The following is a 22,072-nucleotide window of genomic DNA, read 5'->3' on the forward strand; positions in this document are numbered from 1 at the left end:
TGGAGCACACCTGTCTATATACACTGCATTCTATTACAGATGGATGAAACATTTGAGGTTTTTCTCCAGGCAATTAAAAATTTGATTTTTTCTCTGAATGGATTCTATCCTCATAAGGCAGCTGAGTGATTCAGATGGAACTTTTCATTTTCCGTAACTAGAAAATCAATGAGAGCACAGAATTGAGGAATGTGTTAAAATGCCCATGAATGTTGAAGAGATTATTTGGTTAAGAAATTCATTTATTTGAGTTGATTTGAGAAAAACTTTTAAAATTGTCAATATTCTAGTTAATCAAGATCCCATGGCCAGACTATCAGCAGCTATTCATTTAGGGAGAAGGCAATTTCCTTTTCCTCGGTTAATTGGGGATCCCATGAGACAGAGCCCTAGTCGCTTGCTTTTTAAAGGCAATCTTGGGAATAAAACCTATGTTTTCTGATTAAACCTGAACTTGAGGGTTTGGTCCAGGAAATTGCTTTGCTCCTGGCTGAACACCGGAGGTAACTGTGAACCTTACATCTGGATTAATGAGAATACCAATGATTGTAAAAAAACATCTTACAAAATAGGCTAAAGGATGAAAAAGATATTTAATATTTCCCCTTAAATGGACATTTCTATCTGGTAGATGCCCTTCTGGGCACAGTTTAACAGTTCTTCAATTTATCACTAGGACATCACAATATGAAGCAAAAGGAATATTCTATGAGGGCATGTCAGGGAACTCATCATAAATGGAAGTTAGTAAGGCAATAATTTTTTAAAACTATTCAAAATAGAGTCAATGTAGGATGTTCAACTCTTTCTTAGGTGAATATGTTCAGCCTGCTAGAGTTTCAAAGTTTTTAATGTATTTATGCCATAGAAGGGAAAAAAACGTTTAAGTGTGTTTCTTCATTTGACTATAAAGGACTGTAGTAAATTTATAAGTGTAGAATCCATTTCCATTGCTTACTCTCTTACAGGAGCTGAAAAATCACTGCACCATATAAACTAGGAGACTTGGAATCTGGTTTCAGCTATGCAATTAATTCAGGGTGTGTCCTCCAGCAAGTTACTTAACCTTTCCTGGATACTGCCAAGGAGGATAAATCCAATGGGTTTTCTGAAAATCTTACTTTGAAGTAATTTACTCTAAGGCAAAATCATTTTTCTATGTTTGTCATCTTCTCTTCTAACATGGCAAAGCAAAACCTGGTTTCACTCTTTAATAAATGCCTCCTTTGTAAGCCCATACAGCAATTATAAAGTCAACTTATCATCAAAGTACTGAAAAGACTGGGTTGAGGGTTTGTGGGCACTTGATGGCTGTGAGCTATAACCAGTGGCTGGCAGGCTTCTGGCTGGTACATGTTCTTGAGACCAAAGTCTCAAAGACTACAAGTTTTATGATTGCTGCCTGAAACCAGATTTTTCCCTCATACTTTGAATTAATTTTTTGTTCACACTCCATTACCATAAATGATGACTCACCACCTTTCGTAAATGCATTTTAAATTGCATAGCTTTAGAGAATGATTATTTATTTACCAAAAGTTTCACCTGTACATTAAGTATTCAGAGAAGGTAAAATAAAGTGCATCAGAAAGAAAGAAAGAAAGAAAGAAAGAAAGAAAGAAAGAAAGAAAGAAAGAAAGGCCATTTCTCCCCTCCAATATTGATAAACTAGTGAAACTTCAATCACATAAATTATTTTACTTAATATAAAATGTGTGATTTTTCAGACCCCAGAAAAATGACAAATACCTTTCTAGCTGTCATCAAAGAAGAAAGAAATAAGTATGTTTATTCTTTAAATTCTAACTAGATAATATTTGCTGCTATACATGTTTTTAGGTTTCACCCTTTAATCTCAGGATGATAGAAATCTCAGGCCATCATTGAGAAATAGCTCCATAAATATTTAGGACTGCATGATTCCCTCCCAATTGTTTTAAACTTTCTTTTATTATTGAAATATTTAAATATATGCAGTAGTAGGGAGAATAAATAGATCTCCTGTGCCTATCACTCAACTTCAACAGTTATTAACATATGGCCAATATTATTCTACTTAAACGTCTTACAATCCTGGGATTTTTTTTTTTTTTAAACCAATCCCATTAAGGATCAGATAATTCCTAAGGTTCATTTCAGAATGAAAAGTCTGAGTCTAATCACATTTCTATATCTTATTGATCAACGTTATTATGGTTGTACATTACTAGCCCTTTGCGATAAAGGGGAGTATTTTAAATTATGAAAATGAGGGGTTTTTTTTTGTTTTGTTTTAACAGTTACTATAAACCATGCTTCTAAATTACTACCAATGGTCACAATTTATGATCACAGTATTTTTACTGTATCTGAAAACACATAGCTCACATGCAAATTGACTTATATTTTTAATAACTTAGGCCAAAGGTGGCTATGTGTGTAATAAACAGCATAAGAAGATAAAACCAAAAGATTCTTTTTTTTTTTTTAAAGATTTTATTTATTTATTTGAGAGAGAGTGAGAGAGAGAAAGAGCACAAGAGGGGGGAGCAGGAGAGGGAGAAGCAGACTCCCTGCTGAGCAGGTAGCCCGATGCGGGACTCGATCCCGGGACTCCAGGATCATGACCTGGGCCGAAGGCAGTCGCTTAACCAACTGAGCCACCCAGGCGCCCAAAACCAAAAGATTCTTAATATTTTCCACATATACTTCAAGGGAACTCCTTCTTTACTCACCATCTATTACTGAATACTAAAGACTACAACTAAAACTTCTAGCAAATATTAGAATGAGTTTTTAGTTGCAGATTTTCACTCCAACAAATATTTTAGGGGTGGCCGTTGTCCTTACCTCAAGGCATTTATTGCCTCAATTTTCATGTCTATTTTATTTGGCTTGGTGATATTTCTAATTTTGGCTACCCCCAATTTGAATGCTGAAGTTCCAAATTTGAACTTTGAAACACTTTAGAAAATATTATTTTCCAGAGAATGCATTTGTATACTTTTGTTTGTCTTTTTACAGAATATAAGCATTTATACATTGGCTTATGTGGTTTAATGTTTGTATATTTGACTACATGTCTTTTATTTCTACCCATAACAATGTCATTTGACATATAAAATAAAATTCTGGAGAGCAGAAATCAAATCTCTTTAACTCACTTTATACAGCAGCACTTATAAATAAAAGGCTAATAAATGCTTTTGATGATGACAATGAAAAGAGACCTACAATTAATTCTGTAGGAGAAGCAATGTGATCTTTTGGCACAGTCCCCAAGAAAGGAATCAGAATCTCCTGTTCTGCCCATCAGGACTGAAATGCAATTTCTTCTTTGAGCCTGAATTCCACTATTTCCTGTAGCTGTCAAGTGAGCTGAGGCAAAGTGCTATGGGGATGGAAAGTACTGATAAAGAACATGGACTCTGGAGTCATGCAGACATGGGTTCTACTTATTAGACACATGACCTTGGCTTCTTGACCTTGGAAGTGTATTGACTTAAGTTTTTGTTTTCTCTTCTAAAGGATCCATAGGATTTTATGAAAACTTTGCTATCTATAAGATAGCAATAATAACAGTACCTACCCTGAAGGGTTGTTCTAAGGTTTGAACAAGAGTTTGCCAAGTGTGAGCACCCCGTCTGATACATAAAAAACTCTCAATAAAAAGTTTGTTTTTACACCAGAGTGTGTGTATTGGTTTTTATTCACAAATTATTTTTCCTAATGCTTTTTACTCACAAATTACTTTTTGTCAATAACAGCCTATTGGCCCCAATGTGAAGTCATTCCATTGTCTTTGTTTTGGAAGAGTTTGTAAATGGTTGGTTCCTTAAAAATAATATTTCTATCTTAATTTTTATAGCATTTTATACTCTTCATAGACAGTTTATTTCAATGACATGAGAATACTGACTTTGATAGAAAGGCTGTATATTTTCCTGATTTCTATATAATTATATTTTTCTGAAATGCTAACAACAATGTGGTTAGTAAGGCTGAAAAGGAGTTTCATTTTGGTTAACCCTGTAGTTAGGAACTGTGTATAAAACGGTGGCCAAAGGATTATTCTGGACACTACAAGTAGAATTATTTTTACAAAGTAAAAATACCAGATTAATCTTTGTCAGATGTCCAACAATCATTATACATGTTTTGATATGGAAAGAACTCCAATGTATATTATTTAGTGAAAACAGTGGATTGCAGGACAATGTGTAAAGTATGTTTCAGTATGTGTTTGTAAAAAACGACAGACAGAAAATTAGATAGGAATATAGATACTTATAGATATATTTGTATGTTTGTATAGGCATAGAAAATTTCTGGGAGGATTTATAAGAAATTGACAGTAATGACAGTCCTGCAGAGAATAATGGAAGATCTATATTAGATAAGAGACATTTCATCATACATTTTTTAGTAGTTGTTAAATATTTTATCAGTGTATATTTTGCTTTTTAAATAAAAATCAGCTAATATAAAAATTACCATCATCATCATCAACAACCATTTACTGGGTTTCTAACCATTGTAGGCAACGTACTAGATTTTACATGCATATAAACTCTAGTATTTACAAACATCCTACAACAGCAGTTGAAGTTAAGTAGCTTGTATAATATTGCAGAGAAAGTAAAGGATGGAGTCATTATTTTCCTGCTTTTGACTAAAGTTTTTGGAAATCCATGATTCATAGCCACCCATATAGGCATTTAGCTCTTTACTACGTAGAAAATGAGAAGATTTCTTCAACGATGATCTCAAATCATCGGGATTACAAATTTTGTCAATAAGTATCACTCCTAGAGTTTCAGTTAAGGTAGAGACTTGAAATAATGTCTTTCAAACCTATTTTTCATTTCAACTATTAGGAAAACCTTTTCATGTAATTTTTTTTTCTGACTTGGAAGTTATAACAGGGATTTGCACAAAATACAAATAGGTTCTGTCTAAATATGTTCTGTCATGTAGTATGAATGTACCATTCCTAGATGGCTTTTTAAAGCATTAGAATCATGGGTACAAAAAAAATGTCACTCGTACTATGTCAATTGCTTCCCACTTTTAAATTGTTTAAGTAAGCATTATCATTTATAATTTTTTACATACAAAATCTATGATGTGTCTGAGTATTATTATACAATGTTTGCTCTATTGATTGTTCCTAGTTGTAGTTTGAGGGACCACCATAAAAATGTCAAAGGCCAGAGGAGGGAGCAGCCTAGCTACATTCCACTATAGATCTTCATCTTTTATGCTTCTCAGCAGGGGAAAATAGAATCAAATTCACTAACAAGGAAGAAAGAGATGAATTGAAGAAGGCTTGGATTGTTCATGTCTGATACCGAAGGATAGCACAGAAGTAGAACATGTGGAGAGGTGAACTGGGCCCTACAGTTTTAGAAACACTAGAATGTGGATTCCATGGTTGTATTTGAATTCTGCTCCCAATTTAGCTATGTGGATATCTCAGTACCATTTAATCAAGATGAGGTATCTTGGTAAGTAAGGGTCAAATTCATAGAAAGAGTGACTTATTACTACACTCATTCATTCAGAATGATTATTCAGGGCATTGGGCCTAAACCTAATTTTTTTTTTTTTTAAGATTTATTTATTTATTTTAGAGAGAGAATACGAGCAGGAGGGGCAGAGGGAGAGGGAGAGAGAATCTCAAGCAGATTCTGCGCTAAGTGCAGAGCCCAACACAGGGCTCAGTCTTACGATCCTGAGATCAGGACCTGAGCCTAAACCGAGTCGGAAGCTTAATGGACTGTGCCACCCAAGCACCCAGGGCCTAAACCTTATTTTTAAACTATTTAATTTGCTATTCCTTTGTAGCAGAGAAAAAAGTGCTTGAAGTCAAAGTGCAGTCCTTTGTCTCATTTTATCTTTTCAAAAAGAATATGATATTGCAAACAGCTGTGCAATCTGTCAATTGCAGCTATTGCATTTCTACCACGGTCATTCAGATGGCTTTTGAACAACCAACCCGACCATTGTTCCCTGAGAGTTTTTCCTCCCCTAATGTAAAGATTGACATAAACTGTGGCTTTGGGAATTGTAAATAAGCTACGTTTCTCTCAACACTAGTCCAAAGAACAATGTGAGTTTGCTCCATTTCCTTTTTAATGGAATTGGAGTTTTATTTTGTTTTGTTGTAAATTGGGGGAGGAATGTGAGTGAGAATATTTAAATTTTGATGGCAATTTTATGAGGGATGCAGCTTTAAAAATTATCATGTGTAATGAGGTTGATTATGGTGGGAGAAAATTTCAGGTCTTTTTAAAAAGAACTTTGGCTCATTTTCCTTCTTCAGAATAAATTGAAACCTCTTTATAATGCCCTAAATTTCTTTTTCTGCCTTTCCCATATCTTGAAAACTCCTTGTGCTCTCTTCTCGCAACACACTTCTCCCTCTTTTCCTTCTCCTCTTTCTCTCTTCTTTCCTCTTTTCTACACAATGCAAAGTGACACCGCAGTCTGATTTCAGGAGCTTCAAATCAACCCTCTTCTCAAAATTCTTAATGGGGGCTGCTATTTTTTTCTCACATTGCTAACTTCTTTTGATGAAGATGCCGAATATCCCAGATAAAGTCTAAATCTTATATCTGTAAAGAAACCAGCCATTCAGCCCAGTGTTGCCAATATGGTACATGGGACAAGTAAGGCTTGGTGGGGAGAAGAGATAAGGCTAGAGTTCACAGCATGGGCTCCCCTCAGGAAGTCTCTCAGTCTCTGGTGGTAGGATGCAGAGTCAGGGACCCTGAGTAATCAGGGGAGTAAGTTTTAGAGATGGGTATCCTTGTGGAAAGAAGAATGAACAGAAACTAAAGGGAATTTTCACCTTTACTAGCATCTTTCTTGAGAGCAATATTCCTAGACTCCCCAGAGTGGGTAATCATTTGATTAAAAAAAAAAAATTGTTGAATGAATGAATATGAAAGGAATTGTTTCAGTCAATTTTTTCTTTTACCTCAAAACCTGAGCAAAAGTAAACTACATTTGGGTATGCGACAGCTAATTATTCTTTTTAGCAAGTAGTTATACCCATAAAGAATGATATTCATTCCAAACTGTGTTCCAGAAGAGCAAGAAGATAAAGTGCTTCAACCTATTTTAGAGCAAGGTATAGAAGAAAAAATCTACTGAGTTTATAACTGATATGCTACAAGATTAGAAAAAGTGCTGCCTCATGCTTCTAGCAGATTTGGGAACCCAGGCTATATTCCTGAAATAATGAAAAGTTTAGCCATGTCTGTTGCTTCTGTACTTAAATTTAATTTAGTTACTTTTACATGCTTAAGTGCATTCAGGAGCCTCAGGCAAAGTTTTGAAGAAGGGATAAAATGCTGAATCTTACAAATCTTTGCTCTCTCTTTAAAGAATATAAAATACCCAGGTGCTCTAAAGGCTGGAACCACAGTATTAACTACAGCAAGCGCCCGTGATTTTTTCTTTTTTTACAACTGTTGTGGAGGCATTAAAACTAAGGTGAAACCAGCTTCAGATTTAGCTTGACATGTTTAACCAAGTGTGCATTGAGTAGATGATAACTGTAAACAAGATACAACACATTGCCTAACTTTCAGAACTAATTCTTTCGTTCTCTGTGCTCAGTCAGTGAACATTCGTGGGACACTTCTGTGTATTTTCTGGTTATCGGGAACTAGGGACAGTCATGTCAGGAAGAAGGGTGGTTCGGAATAGACCTCTCCACCAGACACTGTGACATTCAGAGCATTATTAAAGAGCAGGAGATCGCCTGAAGGAGTAAGGGAAGATACTTGCCCGTGCCCTGAAACTTACCTTTGCAAGTTGCTCGTGAATCTCCAGCAGGCTGGGTCGGTTGACCTTGGGCCCGCTGACGCTACCCGTGTTGCGATAGTACTCAATCTTGGGAACGGCATCCACGGTGTTGTGGCCAAAGGTTTGTAGGTAGTATGTGTTTGTGTGAGAATCGTAAGCATGAAAACTGGCATCTGTTTTAGCGTTTTCTCCATTTTGGAGGAAACTGTCATAACACTCCTGATTCCCAGGCCTAAAGCTGATTCTGAATCTGTTCTGGGTTTCATCCCCAAAAGAGGTTTCCTCATAATGTGGAGGGTCGGCATTGTTATCCACAGCTGCACTGCTTTCATGGCTCTCGTTTATGACATTAACTTGAAAGCGATTGCTATTACTGGGCACTGAATCCAGAAATACATTGGAAGAGTTGTTCAGAGACATCTTCCAAAGTGGATTTTTTTTTTTTTTTTTGGACCAAGCTGTCTACTTTATGGTTGCTTTTTTTTTTTTTTTTTAAATCTATGTCTTTCCTCCTCAAAATAAACCCTAGGTGTTTACATTAGGGAGCTCCTCGCTTTTGTTTTAGAAGGACTCAATAAATAGATTCTTGATGCATTGTCTGCTATACAATCTTCAGGATGTTCTTCAAAGCTGCCATTGAAAAAGAAAAGTAAACTTGTTTCAAGAAATATAAATACACTTAAGTAGGAATGGGGCTATGAGGGAGCAGTTTTATATCACAAGACATACAATTTTAAATTCGTTTCATTAAAAACTACCTGTCCAGGAATTTTAGTCACCTGAGCAATTAAATCCCATAATAAATAACTGGGGAACTGCTTCAGCAAACAGAATTTTCAGTGCAGTCATTAAACTGTTATCTGTGTTTGTAGTATTTGCTTAGACTCAGTGCAATTGGATTTAATACGATTTTAGAAAAGATATAACTCTACCAACCGAGTACAGTAAGAACTGACGAGAATATTCTCAGTTCTGTCTGAAACACAGTTCATTGATGTTACTAAATGTTGAAACTGCAAAGTATTTTATTACTGATATGAATACATATTATGTAATGATTTTATTATATGATGATTATAAAAGTTTTAAAATATTTTTAAAACTTCTAAGAAATACATGCTATTAGTTTATCACAATATATCCTGTGAGGAAGATAGCTCTGTAAATTCTTGGATCTTTTACTAGCCTTTTATTTGCTCATACATTTGTATGTTTTACAAATGCTATCATGGACTCTTTAAAAAAATATGAGTATTCAGGGTAAGGAAATAAACCTCAGTCCTTAATAAAGTTGTATGCTATATTTAGGTAAAATAATCATGCCCTATTGATTCCCTTTAATGAAATAGTCTCAAATTCATTGAGAAGCTTGTATTTGACCATGAGATAAATAGACTACATAATCACTTTACAATCCATGAGCCCACCTTAGAACATTCTTTAACTAGAATAATATTTCTTTATTGATACCTTAAATTTTGGCTTTTTAGAAAAACAAATACAAACAAAAACTTGCCTCTCTCCTGAAGTTCTTAGGCTATTTCTTTGAACTAAAAAAAAAAAAAAATCTTAACTTCAACTTGCAAATAACCTTTTATGGGGGAAATTATAAGTGAAACTGTCATCTCTTTAGTTTTTATAGAATATACCACTTCTCATCATAGTCCTCGACATCCTTTGCCTTTACGCCACTCCTCAGAATCCACTTTATGACATAATATTAAGTGTGATTTTTACCCTACCCAGAAATGTTTAACTTACCACCAGAAGAAGGAGTCTTCTTCTCAGGAAGTGTTACCTGTTTCAACATCACCCAGGCATATATGGGGCAATTAGCTTTCAGCCCAGAATCGTAGGCTTCTTCTTATTGGTTAGACTCTTCCTTGAAAGAGATGATTGAGCAGTGATTGGTGTGGAATAAAACTGTGGGCACTGCCCAGTCATTAGCCCTGAGGAAACTTAAGTACCACCTCAGCTAGTAACCGGTAGTAAACCATTAATCCATTTAGACAGGAAGTCACATAAAGTTTCTTTAATTCATAAGGGGAGGTGGATTGCTCAACAGTAATCATCTAGCAAAATATAAGCAGTGCTACAGTTGTTTGGTGCTAAATAAATTGAATCCCATTGTCTTCACATGATTCCTGGTGACCTCCTATTGTTTAGCATGTACAGCAAAATCTAGGCTTCCGGAGAGAATTTCTACACTTTTTAACCAGAAGATGGTATTTGAGATCATTTTATCTTGCTTATAGTAGATATTAGCTTAATTCTTCTCTGCATAGGAAGTGAGCAGATTGAATGTAGAATCAGTGATTTATTGAAAATATTTCTACCTAGTGAGGAAACTGTTTTAAGCAAGAATGAAACTGTGGGTAAGTTTCCCAGTGGCCTTTTGGTTTCTACCTGGTAAAATATTTATATCAAACCCGGTTTTTTCGTTTTGTTGAGGGAAAGGTTTTGCTCAGATCTGTGAGGTGGTGATTATTAAGACAGCACAAACAATTCCTCTGTTTACGTTCTGTCATTGGTTTGCAATCGGGGTGATTGAATGAATCCTCCTGGTCTTTTATAAGAAGCTATCCAAGTGATTTCCAGCTGCCTGAGCAGCACAGTTGTAGCTTGACACAGGGGCTAGGAGCAAGACTCTGAAATGTGTATGCTCAACTCACATCCCAGCTGTGCCACTTCCTGTGTGAGCTCTGGCAAATTCGTCAATCTCTCTGTGCCTTGACTTTCGCATCTGTAAAATGCAATTGTGGATAATAATGTTACCTACCTTGTTGTAAAGTTATCGAGGGGATTAAATGAGTTAATTTGTGTGTTGGATTTAGATCAGTCCTGGTTTGTACTTAAGCACTTTTACTATTTTGGAAATATTTACAATTGACTGATGAGTTTTACTTAGTCACATCTAAGATTCCAGGGTGAATCATTAGACATTGGGAGAGGTACTATGCCCATTAAAGTAGGAGGAAAGGTAGGTGGGTGAACAGATGCTGGATTGTAGAAAAGGGTCTGCAGAAACCTAAGTAAAACCCCTTAGACGCTTTTAGGCAAATGTCATGCTAACCAATCAGGCTAATGTCATGAGGCTATTTCGGAAATAGAGACAGAATTACAACTATGTACCACTAACTCACTCTGCTCTTAAGTACAAGGCATTTATCTGTTCAACAAAGGGTTCTGATTCCCCACATACAAGGCATAGGAATTATGCTTTTCAGATTCAAATTCATTTCAGATTCATCTTGCTGTTGCTATTATTTAGAACAGCTAAGACAGGGCTGGGACTCAAAACAAGCCTTATTCACTGCCCTGGCCCTGGATGGAAGCTGTGAACTCGGTGTCAGTTACTTCTGCCACCCCAGTCCCCTTTTACTTCAACCATTCCCTCAACCCCCTCCCTCTTTCAGGAGCCCACCTATTTATTCCTTAACCTTTTTCCTCTGCCAAAGACTGTGAATGCGTCCTATAATGGCCAATTTCCTTTTTCCTTGCTGCTTGCCTGCCTGACTACAGTGTCATGTGAGTTAGTTTTAGTCTTGGTCTTACATCAACCAGACATTTTCATTCTAAGCCTTTTATCTCTAACTGTGAAATGAACGTCTTCGTTCTCTATTAAGGGGATTCAGACGTTCTGGAGCAGATGGGACATGGTTTGGAGGATATGGATGAAATTACACCATCCATAAAGCCAACCTTGAAAGGTAAACCCAATTTAGGCTTTTCAGACATGTGGGTAAGGTAACAGGAGGAAACTGTCTGGAGGTATGCTCCTCTATTTTAACTCTGGTCTTTCCTGATGGGGCTCTAAGGAAGGGGCAGCTAGAGGATGATCTGACTATGACATTGGACATTCCTAGAAAAATGAACATTTCATGAAGTTTCCATGATGTATCCATACTGTAACCGTTCTTCATATTTTTTATATTGTTTCTGGCTCTGAAAATATAGACACTGACCATTCTATCCCCTACTGCCCCCAAAAAGTCTAAGGTGAACAATAGATCATGAATAAATGCCATGGATGAAGACACTTTTGGTTAAAAGAATTTCCGTTTAGTGGGACTGAAAATAATACTATGGTGGAATTGATGATATCTGAAAAGCTGGTGAGTGTTGAACTTTCAGAAACAATGCTCATACTTCATAAAGTTTTCTTGTGTTTTGGGTTTTAGGATCTTCTTTTTGAAGTAAAAATCTGTCCTTGTTATGTTCCAGTCACCAAAACGGAGGGTCTTGTTGGGTGTCTTCCCTGGGGGACAAATGGTGCATCTCACACTTGGATGCATATCTTAACAAGTACTTTAGAAGCCTGGGTCACAAAGGAGATACCTAGTGTCCTGGGCACACGTAACTTTCAGGGTGTCCAGCTGACTTGGCTCAATGAGATGTTCTTGGACAAAACTACTAACTGGCTATAAGGTGTCCCAGGCTGACACTCCTGTACTTACTGGGGTTCAAAGAGCTCCTTGAGGTGTGGGTTTGGTCCAGATGATTAACAAACAACACAGATGTGTTCTAAGTCTACTAGGACATGGAAAGTATCAGGAATGAGACAGCTTGTTTTGGAGTGCCGTAGACTTGAGCAGTAACCATATTTGTAAAGTATATAGAAATGTTGAGGATAGTGTCTCAGAGTACAGCATGATGTTTATAAACAATGTCTCGGACATTAGACTGCCCACGTTCAATTCCTAACACAACCACTCTCTAGCTTGATGACCTTGGGAAGTTATTTAATCTCTCTCAGCTTCAGTTCCTCATCTGTGACATTAAGATAATAGAATGGAAATAGTAGTGTTGAACTCAAAGGATTCATAAGGGTATCAAATCACATAATAAGTGGAAAGCACCCAATTTAGGGCTAACTCTTAGTAAATATTAGTCATTCTTTTTTTTGGTATGTTTGGCAGTTTTGTGTTCTGGTGACACAAATATTTCTGTATTTATTTATCTCCTACTATATTCCTCCATTTGGTAATCATAAAGAGTCAGAATTTTGTAGTTGGAAAGAATTTTAGAATAATATAATTCTATCCTTTCATATATCAAATGAAGAGAATGAAGATTGAAGAGGGAATAACTTACACTAAGCCATTGGTTCTTGAGGTTTGAGGATCTCTATTTCTATTGCCAATGAGGGTAATAAATAATGATTGCAAGGTATGTTTCAACAGTGTTTTATGGTTTTCAAATTGCTTTCACATTCATTATACATCACTTTGTCCTCTCAACATCCCTGTAAGATATGCAGGATAGGTTTCTTTATTCTTGTTTTGCAGGTGTGGAAAGGTGCTCCTTAGCTAGCTTTCTAGGTCATAAAGCTAGTTCTTGACTAAGTCAACATTAGAATTCAAATCACAAGACTTTAGACTCCTAACTGAAAAACTTCTAATGACATCTCAAATCTTCATTCATCTCAGATCTCTGGATTTCCAGATACGTTCACAGAGTTCATAGGGCACTAGAATTGAAAGGGACATTAAAAATTCTCTGATTAACCTCCTCACTGAAGTCCATACAGATTAGATGACTTGTCCAACTACACATGTTTATTGAATTTACTGAATGAAATGAGCCTCTTCCAGTATGTTCAAGGAAATTACAGTTGTATATTCCATGTGTCCCAGTGGCATAACCCTAAAAACCCTAAAGGTAGAATTCTCATGCAAGTGCATATTCAAATGTCCCTTTATCAAACTCTTCAACTTCATCTTCCCATGTAGAGGAGGGCATGCTACTATACGGGTCTAACAGGATTTTGAAGCATCTGATAATAAGAAGTCCCAAGAAGATACACAAAATCCCAACAAAAGCAAAGCCAGTTTTTTGCTCCAGAGTCAATGAAAAAGCTGATACTTCGTTGACACTCATCTTAGCTGAAGAGTTGCCACAGTAGGTACTACTCATTATTCACTGTCACATCATTATGGCTCTTCAGAATTCCTGCTGGAGTCCCCTCTTGGCCTAGATACAAAATTGGACTCAGTTTAGTGTTATTCATGTATGGTATTGAGCAGGTAATTGTTTTCTAAAATCTGGCAGTTTTCAAACCCTCTTGACTTAACTCACAAAAGATGTGTGAAAACATCAGAAATGGATCAGGATCAAAATGGCACTGGAGATGCTACTTTTCTTGTAGTAATTACAGAATTGCCTTTGTGGATACCTGAAACTATCTATATACACTAAATATAAAATCAGGTATGAAAGTGAATATTCAAGTAATTGACCCTAGAAGCTTTTGATTCATTGTGAGATGGTTAAGTCACTGCTTCCTTGACCTGAATTTTTACTTCATTTTTGCATGTGTAGATAACACCATATATAATCATAGGGTGTGAGCTGGTCAAGCTCTCTAAGGTCCATGTTTTGAGGTCTATCTCCAGTGCCATTTTGTCTGATACAGATTCCAATCCTTTTAAATAGGTGTAATATCTTCTCTCTTTTTCATTCTCTTAGCTTTTAGACTTATGTACTTGTGTTTTCTTTCCCACTACCACTCCATATGCTAAATTTTAATTTCTTAAAGAGATAAATTGTGTTTTTAAAATTATTTTAATAAGACCTGTACCCAACATAGCATCCTGCAAATAGTAAGCAGCAGTAGCTATGGATCATCAACCATCTCCCCACCATCCCCATTAGCTTTCAGCACCCTAAATAAACATAAAACCCAAGTTAAATAGCACATTTTCTAAAAACATTCAGCTTCAAGATGAGCTTCCCAGTTCTCTTCCCAAGCAGATTCCCAGTCCTAAGCTCCTTCTGTACTGAGATTCTAAAACTACAGCAGAAGTGTTCAGAAAGTACGTGTTGGATTGAAACAAAATAGATTTTCCCATTTGATGTCTTAATGTTAATTAAATTAATTAATAAAAATTAAGATTAGTTAATTAAATCAAATGGTTACTAACTCATAGTCACCCTTCTTGAAGGGACTTTTACCAAATAGCTTGTCATCCAAAAACAGAGAATAATAAATTTTTTGTGTTTGCATTTTGTAACAATTCTTGAGAATTACTTATTAAAATGGCTGACCCTTCAGATTTTTTTTTGGATTCAATTTTCAGAAAACAACTGATGTAGAAGAGGTACGGGATGTAAGGAGTAAAAGGAAGTAATTAATAAGAACAAACTTGTAGCTTTCAAAGTTATTCACCAATGAATAAGCCAGTTAATATTAACCAATATCTTATTTTGTAATAGTTTGGATTACAAAACAGCTTTATCTTCAAACCTTAAGTGTCAGGAATATTTAATACATTCTGTAGTATGCTGTTATTTGACTTGTTTGTTTAATAAAAGGAAAAATATTGTTTCCAACTTCTCTGTTAAACTTCTTTCCATCAAATCATTATTTCTGTCCTAATATATATATAGTGATTATACTCTATTTTTTTTTAAATTTAGTATCACTTAGGTGACTCAGAGTGATTTTTCTGATTAATCTCTTGTACTATTTATCCTGTGGAAGACATGAGACTGGACTGAATATCTAATGACCTTGGGACTTAACAAGAACTTTTTTTCTGAAGAAATCTCTACTTTTATTGCTTTTGTCAGCTAAAGGTCTTTGGTTGAGATCCATTTATTCTCTGGTTCATTTGCTTGACAAGTGGAGAAGCTGCAAAGCAGGATGTTTCTGCATGGAAATGTTGAACCAAACCTTTGTTGTGTAACTGACTGATTCAGCCAAGTAGCTAGTTTGAAGTATTTTTTCACTAGAGTCATGACTTTGCTAGGTTATATCACTTGAATATTTCAGAGGACATGTGGGTACAAGGAGGCAATCAACCTGGTTTATTGGTGGACACTGTGGTGTGGGGTGTCTAGGCTCCCTTCAATGGAGGACTTGTTACCCAGCAGCTGGGAGTGTTGCCACCAGATAGTCTTCAGCTGTAGCTCCTTTCATGGGGAGCTGCCTGCCTCATGCAAGGTCACTTCTGTTCCTAGGGCAGACCATTTTTAATGACTGATTGATGCAAGAGTAAAAGGCCTGGTCATCTTGACTCAAAGGAGCACAATTCGGAAAGACCATTCTAGATCTAGAGTTATACATGGAGTAAACCAAGACAGTCACTGCTTCCACATTACAGCTCAACTTTTGCCCACTCCTGCTTACTTCCCCACTCTTCCGCAAGTGTTGAGCCCAAGGGTACTACTTAATAAACGTTCTCACACTAAACTCTGCCTCAGAGTCTGGTTTCTGAGGAACCAAACTTGCAACAATTGGTAGCACAAAAGTTAAAACATCTGAGCAGTTTTAAGAATCTGTACATTTTTCAGCTAGTTCGTTTTGCCATTATGTAGAAACAACCTAAACTGTGTATAATTATGGTATTAGTTCAATTTATTTATGTGTTTTTAAAAATCATAATGCAGACAAAGACACAGGGTCATAGCTGATCATTAGAAGAGTTAAGTCTGTTAGCTCTTAATGATTAATCCACTAATCTCTGTTATTCGTATTATTATTATTTTTTTAAGATTTTATTTATTTCACAGAGAGAGAGAGACAGAGTGAGAGAGGGAACACAGGCAGGGGGAGTGGGAGAGAGAGAAGCAGGCTTCCCACAGAGCAGGGATCCCGATATAGGGCTCGATCCCAGGACCCTGGGATCATGACCTGAGCCGAAGGCAGACACTTAATGACTGAGCCACCCAGGCGCCCCTGTTATTCTTATTAAAACCCATCAACTGACCAAACAGACAAAAAAAAAAAAAAAAAAAAGAGGTATTTTCTAGCTGTAGCAATATAACACTCAACTCATTTATCGCTATTAAAATGAAAACACAGTATCTTCTGAATTTGAGATAAAAACATCCCTTATTAAATTATCTAACATACCAGATATGCCTTGTTCTGAGAGTCTCAGACAATCTGTGAATTACTTTCCTTTTTAATGGAAAAATAACTAGTTCTCAACTACTGATTATAGTTCCCAGCATATCATAGGTATCCCAAAAAATATTTGAACTGAATCAAAGTAAATTTATTGAAAAATATAATTTTTGATGAATAAAGTTCTGGTTTCTGAAAATCTGATTTTTAGGCATCCAGAAAACATGTCAAAAAATGTTTAACATTTAGTTGAAATGAATAAGAAAACTTTTGTTTGATTTAAAAAAAAATTGGCCTTGAAGATAAATATCAAAATTCAGCAGCTCAGAGTTCAGTGTTTCTTGTTCATTTTTATCAGATTGATTAATAATAGCATTCCCAGAAAGATTCACAGGATTTGTACTCTAAGTGATTCCAACCTGTAAGGGAGAGGTCTATGCACAAATAGGAAGAAAACAGCATGGGTTTCTACAAAGGCAATAGAAAGGATGAGGGAGTAAACTTGCATTTAACATATACTGTGTCCCAAACATTAGCTTCACATCTGTTATTTTATTTAACCCCCATAATAACCATACAGGGTTAGTATTATTATCTTTAACATCTTGATGACAAAAGAGATGCAAAGATTAACAAATTTGGAGGGAATAGAGATTTCACTCATTTAGGGATCAGGAAAGTTTTTCTTGTAAGAGATTGTATTTGAGCTGAGTCTTGAAAGACAGAAGATTTAGGTATGTGAGGAAGGAAACAGCATGACAATAAAAGAAGGTGAAAAAGTGCTGAATTTGTTCAGAGGAGCAATTTGTTCAGAACAATTTGGCACTAGTAAAGGGGAGTATGGGAAACAAAACATTGGAAAGGTAGGTTGAGCCAAAATGTGAAATCTCTTGACTGTCAGGCTAAGACTTTGCCATTTATTTGCCTAAAGGCTGAGTTGTTTGATGATGAGGACAAAATAGACAAAGATTTCAGGGAGGGACCATCATGGGAAAGAAATGGTCCAGCTGAGAAGCAATTCGGGCTTGGACTAACAAAGTAGATGTGTGGGAGAGGAAATGGGTTTGAAAGATATTTATAAAGATATTGGGGATTGTTTTGGCAAATGATGGAAGGTAGCGGGCCATGGAGAGAGAGAGGTATCAAAGATGACTCCACTCTATTAAGCCTGGACAAGTGTAAAGATAGTGATTTCATTAACCAAAATAAAGAAAATATGAGCAAAGTGTAAATTTAGAAAGTAAATGACGAGTTTAGTTCTGGTCTCAGTGAACTTATGGTGTCCATACCTAGCACATAGTAGACATTCAATAAGCAGTTTTAAACAAATTAACCCAGATCATGTTGTCCAGCATAAAATTGTTGGTGGGGAGACTATCTTAAGGATATTATTGACAAATAAAGCTTGTGTGGAAGAATGCCTCCGGATGAAGAGAGTTTAATACATAGAAGCATTTATAGATCAAAACTTAAGACAAGGAAAGAATTGCTGAGTTTTGCAGAAAAGGGAAGAGCAAGGAGGACGCTAGCTGCTTTCAAATATTTCAAGTGTTACTGTAGGAGCCAGATCTACTTGTTCTGGATTGATCCAGAAAGCAATTTTGATGTAAACCCATTAAGGTTCTATTTGCAGTCACCAAAAAGGATTGAAGATGAAAGAAGCCTAGCAATGAGCCTCAGAGAATCCCTCTCTTACAAGAAGAGTGCAGGATCTGCTAGTGGAGTTGTATAAGGAATGATCAGAGTCATAAGGGAATCTGTGGTAGGAAGTTCACTTGGAACAAAGGAAGCTAGAGTTTCTAAAGGTGTTGGTAAACAGTGTCAAATTCTGCAGTGGTGATGGACACTAAGTGCTGAAAAACAGGGCCTTGGGTTTGGCATTCAGAATTTTTTCATCATTTTAAAAATTTCGGTTGAATGTCCATGAGGGACACTAAACTGAACAGGGTTTTGGAGTGATGGGTAATGAATAAATGAAGCCAAATGATAAAAGAAACTTGACAAAAAAGAGTTTTTACTTGCACAAAAATTTAAGTGCAAAAGTTTAGATCTAAAGACCAATTATTTCCAATAATGACATGATTCTATATTCAACTTTTAAAAGTAGAGCCAAGGAAATTCAGTTGGGGTTCAAAGAACTAGGAAATTTCCATTTGTAACCAAAAATTGGGGTGATAAAGAACAGGGGTTTTATTAATATCTCAAAAGGAAGAACTTGGACTTGTATATTTATTTTAAAATTCTACCTTATACTAAAGATGAAAACAAAATACAAGTCAAGGTAAACAACTAAAGGGGTAGTATTTAAACATTGAAAAAAAGTCTGGCCATTGCTGCAAGCTGTGTCTACACAAGCAAATAAATAAAAAGTTAAGCAATTGCCTAACAATATGTCCAGCAAATAGATGCTCTTGGTAATTTAAGCCATAGGTGTAGCAATTGAAAAACCAGTATTTTCAGGCCTAAATTTTTCAAACATTGCCTAAACTTCCCATTTTACTTGCTGTGTGAATGAACAACTTGTCTCATTTCAACAGCAAGTCAAAAGTTTTTGAGAATAACATCAAAAACTAATGATGTAATGTATGGCGATTAACATAACATAATAAAATAAAATAGAGTTTTTGAGAATATATTGTTTAGTGCAATGAGTTTTGCACCTTTCTATTGATATAGAGCATAATTTGGTAAAAAAAAGTATTGCTAGTAACAAAATACTGTTAAAAATAAAGGGAACTCTCCAATTACAATATTGACTTCTTCATAATTAATAAGATACCTGGAATTACTCAATGAATGGGGATAAAAGATACATTTTCACTTTCTCTAATGTGTGACAGAGATGGAAAAGCAAAACAAATCATTAGGTTCTGTAAAACAGACATTTTAATGCCTACCTCAGAAGGAAAACATCATCTTAATATCTTGTTTACTGGGAAATAGAAAAATGAGAGACATTTAGACCATGAAGTTTCAAAACCAGGATAAATAAACCCTGTTGAGAAAAAAGAAATGAATTTTCAAAAAAAAAGAGTAGATGTAAAATTGTGTGGTAGAAGTTATTTTAAATATGCTACACCACAAAAAATGGATAAGGAGGTCAACATTTAGGTACTTTAGAAATGAGCAATTGAGTTGAAAGTACATCATTTCCTTCATGGCAATTGTCAGGAACTGGGATTTTTAAGTCCTGATGAGTCATAGGACTGGGCCAATGGTATACCTGTAGACCAAAAGGCCAAAATCTCACTCAATAGCTTTGTAGTTAATAACCAATAAACAAAGTCTTTCTATGATCAGTCATACAAATCATACCATTGTGAGTATTCAAGCGAAGATAACAGTATTTTTATACTGTTATATATATCCTAACTGTTATACTGTTATATATTGATATATATATCCTTTCATACACACGAATGTTATATGTGATTTTTTCCTTCTGTGAATAAGTTTACTGATTAGAAATACAAAATTTCACTTTTCAGAAACCTATAGTTTGCATGTCAGAATGAGCAATTACAGAAGCCAATATTGAAAAGAATATGCCCATAAAAAAAGAACCTCCTGTATTTTATTTTAATCAATAGGTTTTTTTCCTCTGGTTTATTTATCTATTAATGATAGTTCAAACAGTATATTGAAATAACACTATTATAGTGGAATATGGTAATCTTGGTGAAAAGTATTTTGATACTGGATATCAGATATAGTAATCTTTAACACTAATAATATGAATACTCGTGATTTCATGAAATGAGACACGTAAGAAAACCCAGGCTTAAAAAATAATGAATCCTCCCATACACACATATACACATCCCCCACAGAATATCAAGGTTATTAAATCCCATTCAAAGTAAACAGGGAAAATCCCATTATTCAGGCCACTTCTGCACAGAGCTAGTTAATCGTTAGGAATGGGATGTGTTGGAATTAAAGGAAAACCTTAAATTACAAACCCAGATGTCTTCATCATGATGAAGTGCATAAATTTCAGGCCTTCCCAGAGATCCAAAACCCCGGGATCTGCCAGAATCCCCACCCCGCTCGCCTCCAACCTTTCAGATTTCAACCTTAAGAGAATCTTCACATGGCTCCCCAAGGACTCTGACATTGGATCTTTTCAAAGCACTGGATATCTGGTCTGAAAATTTTCAAAATATCTCACTAGAGAAACCTGGACTGTCATTATCGTTCTGCCTTGTTTGTCTCCAGTTCTCTTTGGACATATTAAACTAAGGAAGCATAGAAACCTCCTACAAAACATTACGGGAGAAGCATCAGAAAGCTAACTGCAAACACAAAACACATTTTTTTTTTCTTTTTTGGCACCAGCAGCAGCAGCAGCAGCAGCGGAAACATCAGGGCTCTTTTCTCCTTTAGAATCTGAACTGACCAGACCTGCAGGCTGCATCCCTCACCCCCTTCCCTTTCCCGCTCCCTAGCTTCAGAAATACAAGAGAATGAAGACTGGCTTCTCATCCGGACCTTCACTGGAACCCTGTCAGTTAATGCGGAGGGCAGGGGGAGAAAGTTACTTCGCAGGCAGCGACGTCTCACCTTCCATGCTTGTTGCCATGGAGATGAAATCCAGCGAGTAGACTTAAGTGTTGGCAGGTTTGTCCGTGTTCGCTGATCGGTTCAGTAACAATGTAAAAGGCGTGTCCCAGGAACCTGCGTGGAGTCACAGGACCGTCGTTAGCGCTCTCCTGGCCTACGTGGGTAAATGTCTGTATCTGTCAGTGAGAGACAGAGGACGTGGGTGCCCGCGAAGTACGTGTGCGCGCGCTAGAGTATTTGCAGGAAAATGTGCCTGGATTTATTCGATGTGGCAGAGTGTAAATATTTGCGCGCGCGCGTGTATGTGAAGGCGTCTGTTTGTGAACAGAGAAGAGTTGGGAAATGAGAGGGGGAAGAAGGGAATGGGCGACGGCAGCAACAGGCTCTATCTATTCCTCAGTTTTGCTGAAAAGAAAAAAAAATAGGTGCTTATTTTCACTCATATCACACTGCAGGTTAGCAATCGGAGTTCATCACCCAATTTTCTTCCTAAGGCAGTGGGGGTTTAATTAATTTATTATTAAAATCCTTGTTTTCCTCTACTCTGCATCAGTAACTGTGCCGCGGGCATTTTGTTGTGCTCCTTGACCGCAGTCTCAGCCGGTGAGTAGACGCTAAATAGGTCTTCCCTCTCATCCAATAAGAGAAAGACAAGAGTGAAAGTATATTGGTTTAATTGGGGACCGCATGCGTCATTTGGAGTTATTTTCTCCTATTCTTCACCTTTTCTACGGAAACTCAACCCGATCCGGCCCTCACCCCCGCTCCCCCCACCCGGCTTTTTAGGGATTGGCGTCCAGGTGCTGACCATAGTGCTGAAAATTGCGTAGTAAGATCTACATATGAGCTAGAATACACCAAGAC

The 22,072-nt window shown here is 36.3% G+C and overlaps 2 protein-coding genes across 6 annotated transcripts in view; both read right to left on the minus strand.

Annotated features, from left to right (window-relative positions):
* The window catches only part of SLC12A1 (solute carrier family 12 member 1), an 85,223-nt gene extending 77,009 nt beyond the window's left edge, over positions 1-8,214 (minus strand). For all 3 annotated transcript variants that reach the window (XM_036075955.2, XM_036075956.2, XM_036075954.2), the window contains exon 1: positions 7,795-8,214. In XM_036075955.2, coding sequence (XP_035931848.2) covers positions 7,795-8,214 — 420 coding nt within the window. The remainder of the gene's footprint in view (positions 1-7,794) is intronic.
* Positions 8,215-13,330: 5,116 nt separating this feature from the next.
* Positions 13,331-21,460, minus strand: CTXN2 (cortexin 2). Of its 3 annotated transcripts, none has more exons than XM_036075949.2 (3): positions 21,209-21,460; positions 19,543-19,577; positions 13,331-13,767 (listed from the first exon to the last, which is right to left on the minus strand). In XM_036075949.2, the coding sequence occupies exon 3, from the start codon at positions 13,708-13,710 to the stop codon at positions 13,465-13,467; it is 246 nt and encodes an 81-aa protein (XP_035931842.1). In that variant the 5' UTR covers positions 13,711-13,767; positions 19,543-19,577; positions 21,209-21,460; the 3' UTR covers positions 13,331-13,464. The 3 variants fall into 3 exon arrangements, with proteins under 3 accessions (XP_035931842.1, XP_077934842.1, XP_035931841.1); XM_078078716.1 differs by having other exon boundaries at positions 19,543-19,640; XM_036075948.2 differs by lacking the exon at positions 19,543-19,577 and having other exon boundaries at positions 21,209-21,459.
* Positions 21,461-22,072: the final 612 nt, after the last annotated feature.

This window comes from Halichoerus grypus, chromosome 8 (assembly GCF_964656455.1).
Source record: "Halichoerus grypus chromosome 8, mHalGry1.hap1.1, whole genome shotgun sequence".
Taxonomy (NCBI): Eukaryota; Metazoa; Chordata; class Mammalia; order Carnivora; family Phocidae; genus Halichoerus; species Halichoerus grypus.